Here is a 5,148-nt window from a genome sequence, read left to right on the forward strand (position 1 = left end):
TCGAACCCATAATCACCCCCAAACGTACGCAGTACGGTTTATGTGTTGATCGTATATATATATATATATATATATATATATATATATATATATATATATATATATATATATATATATATATATATATATATATATATATATATATATTACATATAAATATAAATATGGGGAGCTGTCGGGCAGTGAATATATATTCAGCATTGAAAAAAGCATGTTAGAAAAAAGCCCTCAACCTTTCTCTCAACGACTCACAGTGGAAACAGGCCTCCCGTCCTGTCAGACTCGGGGGGCCTTGGCGTGCGCACAGCAACACAAGTTGCTGTACCAGCATTCCTGTCCTCTTCAATGGCATCTGATAACCTGGTAAAGGAAATCCTACCTGATGACCTAGGTCAACAGGCAGCGGTACGAGATCCCAGCTTTAAGGTCTGCCAAAATGGGTCTCCCTTGCAGGACCAGCACCCCAACCCCGACCTTCTGAAGCTCAAAACAATCCAGCTGGGATCGCCCCATTGTCAACCAAGCAGTTGCAACATGCCTAGAAACTGCGACAACACTACATGACACTGCCCAACTTAGAGCTGTAGCAGCTCCCCATGCAGGGGACTTCCTATTAGTAACCCCAATGTCAGCAACCGGCTCACGTCTCACACGGCAGGACCTCCGAATTGCTGTGGCTCTCTCCACCTCGCTGCCCCAATCCACACCGAATACAGGTGTATTTGCGGCGAGGCAGTGACCGACAAGTACTGGCATGGCCCTCTCTGCCAAAACACAAGAGGATGGCATGCAAGACACAGCTAAGTTAACGACATTATTAAGTGCAGTGTTGTCTGGGAAGTGATGTGGCTGGACAAGGAGAGTCCTGGTTTGGACAAACAAGATAGCATAACATAATGCATACATAATGGCTGTTACTGCGTACATAATGGCTGTACCAAACATTATGTACGGGTTAGAAGCGGTGGAGTGACAAGATCATTTCAAAGAAGAAATAAGAACAGTCGAGACCGGGGAGCTAGGGTGGTGTTCAGGCACCAGACATAATAAGATATAAACACTAAAGAAAGACATGGAGTTTATGCATGTGCAAGGATCATGTATATTAAACGAGTGCATAATGTGTCATGAAGTAACAAAGTGTATTCATAATACTCTTAGCGCTGGAGAGGAAAGTCAAGATGATGTGAGAGTGTTATGAAGAATGTCCCGAGTGTGATGAGTTTTGGTGATCCAAGATGAGTAGAAGCAGTTAACGGGTTAGTGAATAATTTACAGTTTTGTTCAGAATTATTTTACTTCGCAGCTGCGGTCCTGCTGTGGAAGATCTAAGGAATGTGTAGGTGGTGGTGATTATTTTTTTTATCAGATATATACAAGAGTTGTTACATTCTTGTAGAGCCACTAGTACGCGTAGCGTTTCGGGCAGGTCCCTGGAATACGATCCCCTGCCGCGAAGAATCGTTGGTACAACCAAGTACTCATTTTACTGTTGAGTTAACAGAGGCTACAGTTAAGGATTTCCGCCCAGTAAATCCTCCCCGGCCAGGATACGAACCCATGACAAAGCGCTCGCGGAACGCCAGGCGAGTGTCTTACCACTTCACCACGGGGACTGGTTAAGTCCTTAGTGCTGGTGAACATAGGTGAATTGATTGGTGTTATTTTATTCATCTTTTCTTATTCCTCTCATATCTACTCGGGGAAAATGTATCCCACTACATGAAAGTAAGAAACAGTGTAATGCTAACGTTGAATATATTTCACATTTGATTTTCCTTTAATTTACCATGTTTTAAACTTCAATTAAAGTGACAAGCATCTCTCACTTTGTGAACGCTCACAATTGGTACCATCGTCATATTTCCATGAGTTCTCACAGATAAGAAACAAAACAAAACAGGAAAACAAACTACTTATTTATGTAACTTTACTGCTTCACTTTACTTCATTGAACCATCGTTTTACAGCTGGAAGATCAGTAAGTGTGACTCCCCCAGCCATCCTCCTGTCCTAGGGGCCGCCCAAAGCATCTTACTTAGCGTGCACAAGCCGGGGCTGGATGAAGGGATGAGCTACTGCATCACAGCCGATGAGAGGGCCGAGGACGCCGAGGTCAAGGCCGTCCAGGACTTGGTTGGTGAGGTTCAGAATGACTCCCTCTACTGTGTCTTTGATGAAACCCTTTATGATGTTCACCACCAGGTCGACCACGATTTCTACAATCCAGTCGAGAAGTCCCAGTCCGGTTATGTTGACGCTGATGTGCCTGTAACACACACATAAGAGAATTTAGGGAGATAAGAGAATTTAGGGAGACAAGAGAATTTAGGGAGATAAGACTGGCGGCTGTCGAAAAAATGCATAAAAATTTATATGAAAGAAACGAAGCAATGAGTATGACAGAACAGACGACCACAAACTTCATATTAAATGAAGTTTAATATGAAGTTTGTGACAGGTTTGTGATAAGTTTATAATATGTTTGTTTATCATTTAAACTAATGGCTCCAAACGTTATATGATTTCACAACTGTTCAAGAGGACGTTTCACTGTGTTTCTTTATCGCTAGGTGGCCAAGCCTGGTCATTGATATCTGATTCTTAAGGGATTATAGTCAGGATTCCTGGCAAATCTCCAGCGCCCAGCAACCCACCCGATGTCGGTGACTTCCATAATAGAGACGTGAAAATGACACGTTGTCCGATCAAGGGAAGCCTCAAAGTATATGGAGGCTCCGTTAATATCAACCACGACATCTGCAACAGGTCCCAGGTCCATGAACTCCGCCAGAAGCGTGTAGTGAGCCTGTGAGAGTAGAACATTTATCATGACGTGCACGAGGAAAGTGACGAGAGACTAAGGAAAAGAGGAAGACATATACTTGATCTAAAAAAATTGGAGCGCGTGCGCGCACACACACACACACACACACACACACACACGTACACACACACACACACACACACACACACACGTACACACACACACACACACACACGTACACACACACACACACACACACACACACACACACACACGTACACACACACACACACACACACACACACACACACACACACACACACACACACACACACACACACGTACACACGTACACACGTACACACACACTGACTCCATACACAGTTTCAAGTGTAGATATGATAGAGCCCAATAGGCTCAGGAACTTGTACACCTGTTGATTGACGGTTGAGAGGCGTGACCAAAGAGCTAAAGCTCAACCCCTGCAAGCACAACTAGGTGAATACAACAAAGTGAGTACGTACACACACACACACACACACAAGCGCCAACCTACCTCCATGTCACCGAGGCCCAGATTGGCAGAGATGCCGTTTATAAAACCATTGCCGTCGTGGAGGAACTCTGCGTCTCCCGTGCGGTAGATGGAGGAGAGGCCTCGAAGACTGCCGTCATACACCGCCGCCTCCCCCTGCCACGTCACCCCCAACACCTGCAACACACGCACTTTACTTGCACCACACTTTACAATAAATGCCTTGAATGTAATATCTGCTATATATGAATGTTATATTTTTGGATAAATAAATTTTGAATTTATTTGCCACATCTCAGATAAATTAAACTGATGGCAAAACATGTAAAAAATAACTTTTTGGTGTTATAAGCAATGACCAGTCTTAAGTGGAGAGTTTTTTTTTTTTGTATCTTTTCCCGGGAGGTGAAAGGTCGAGGAGGTTGGGCCTCTGGTATCATAGAGATCCCCAGGGCTTCCACTCTACCATAAACATCATTAACAATGCTGTAATATGCTGCCTAATGACACATACTAGCATAATGGAAGACTGGTTACATAATATAATATTTGTAGCTTTGTCTTACTAAAATATTATCAAGAATTGGTAGCCACTGAATCAGAGGAGAAATTTGGATATATTATAAACGTTTTATTTAGTCTTCTTTAGATTATACTGCTAGTGATTTGAGGCATCGATTTAAGTCGGTCGAGGCTTTATGGCGATGCTTTAAAATCATTATTAATCTGTGACGCTAAACAATGCTGAACTTGGAGCTGCATCAAAGGAACTAACTAGCCCAGAAATAATTATACTTTTAAACCAACTAATTGTTGCTCCCAAAGGAAATATTTCGGCTTAAGTTTCCCAAAGATACTGAACTACCTAATCTCTTTTCTCTGACTGTAAAGAAATACCAAGATGCGAGTAGACTTTATTTGAAATATTAACATTTCGCATATGTCGCCATATCGATGAAGCCCCAGAATAACCCTATACAAGTAAGCTTGGCTCACCACATCGCTGAAGCCCACTGTGCCGTTAGGGAGAGGCGTAGGGTCAAGACCGTTCTCTATGATGAGGACCTCCAAGTTGTCGAGCATGAGATCCAGGTAGTGGTTCAAACTGTCATCCTTGGGCCCTGGAAGGAGAGGGGCGACGAACACGTGTTAACTGTTCCCTCACTCGTAAGGAAAACGCGCTTGTTTATACGTGATTCTTACATAAGATATCTCTATAAATTTTCATATGCAAGTCATTAACACGCGCACGTACATTCCCCCAAAATATGATGCGTATTGACTGACCAAATAATCACTGATCGAAGACTTAAAACGGAAAATTATACTCATCTTCCTAGAATTTTTTTATCCCGGACGGGAACCATCTAGTCGTCACGGAAATTTTACTTCGTTGTTGGACGAAGCAATAATTTAATTTATTGGACACGCACGTGAGTGAGCACAGAAATTAGGATTCTTGCCGTGAAGAATCCATAATTTCTGTAAAACATGGTTATAAAAGGTTCTTACTTTGGCGGTTTCTTTGAAGTCTCTGGTCCAAGTTTAAACTATACGACGTTATTTATTCAAAATCATTTCACGATATTTTCCTCTAAATCTGGCTTCCTCTGCTAAAAAGCTCAATCATAGATGATTAAATTTTGTATCCTTCCTACAAATTGAATGCTATGTACTTAATTGGGAACATATAAGATCCTGTGAAATGACTTTGAAAAACTCTCAAGAGTCGAAGGTGCAACTCACTGACCTGGAGCAGTAGCCACAAACCCCAGACACAGCACAATCACCGCAGCAGCTCGAGACAGCATCACGATGAATCTTACTGTTACTCACTGACCTGTGA

At 42.5% G+C, this 5,148-nt stretch overlaps 1 protein-coding gene across 1 annotated transcript; it reads right to left on the reverse strand.

Moving 5' to 3' along the window:
- Positions 1-1,916: 1,916 nt before the first annotated feature.
- On the reverse strand, positions 1,917-5,148 carry LOC123774582 (mite allergen Lep d 7). The gene is made up of 5 exons (XM_045768966.1): positions 5,053-5,148; positions 4,299-4,423; positions 3,324-3,479; positions 2,658-2,809; positions 1,917-2,269 (listed from the first exon to the last, which is right to left on the reverse strand). The coding sequence occupies exons 1-5, from the start codon at positions 5,111-5,113 to the stop codon at positions 2,035-2,037; spliced, it is 729 nt and encodes a 242-aa protein (XP_045624922.1). The 5' UTR covers positions 5,114-5,148; the 3' UTR covers positions 1,917-2,034.

Source organism: Procambarus clarkii, chromosome 51, assembly GCF_040958095.1.
Source record: "Procambarus clarkii isolate CNS0578487 chromosome 51, FALCON_Pclarkii_2.0, whole genome shotgun sequence".
Lineage (NCBI taxonomy): Eukaryota > Metazoa > Arthropoda > Malacostraca > Decapoda > Cambaridae > Procambarus > Procambarus clarkii.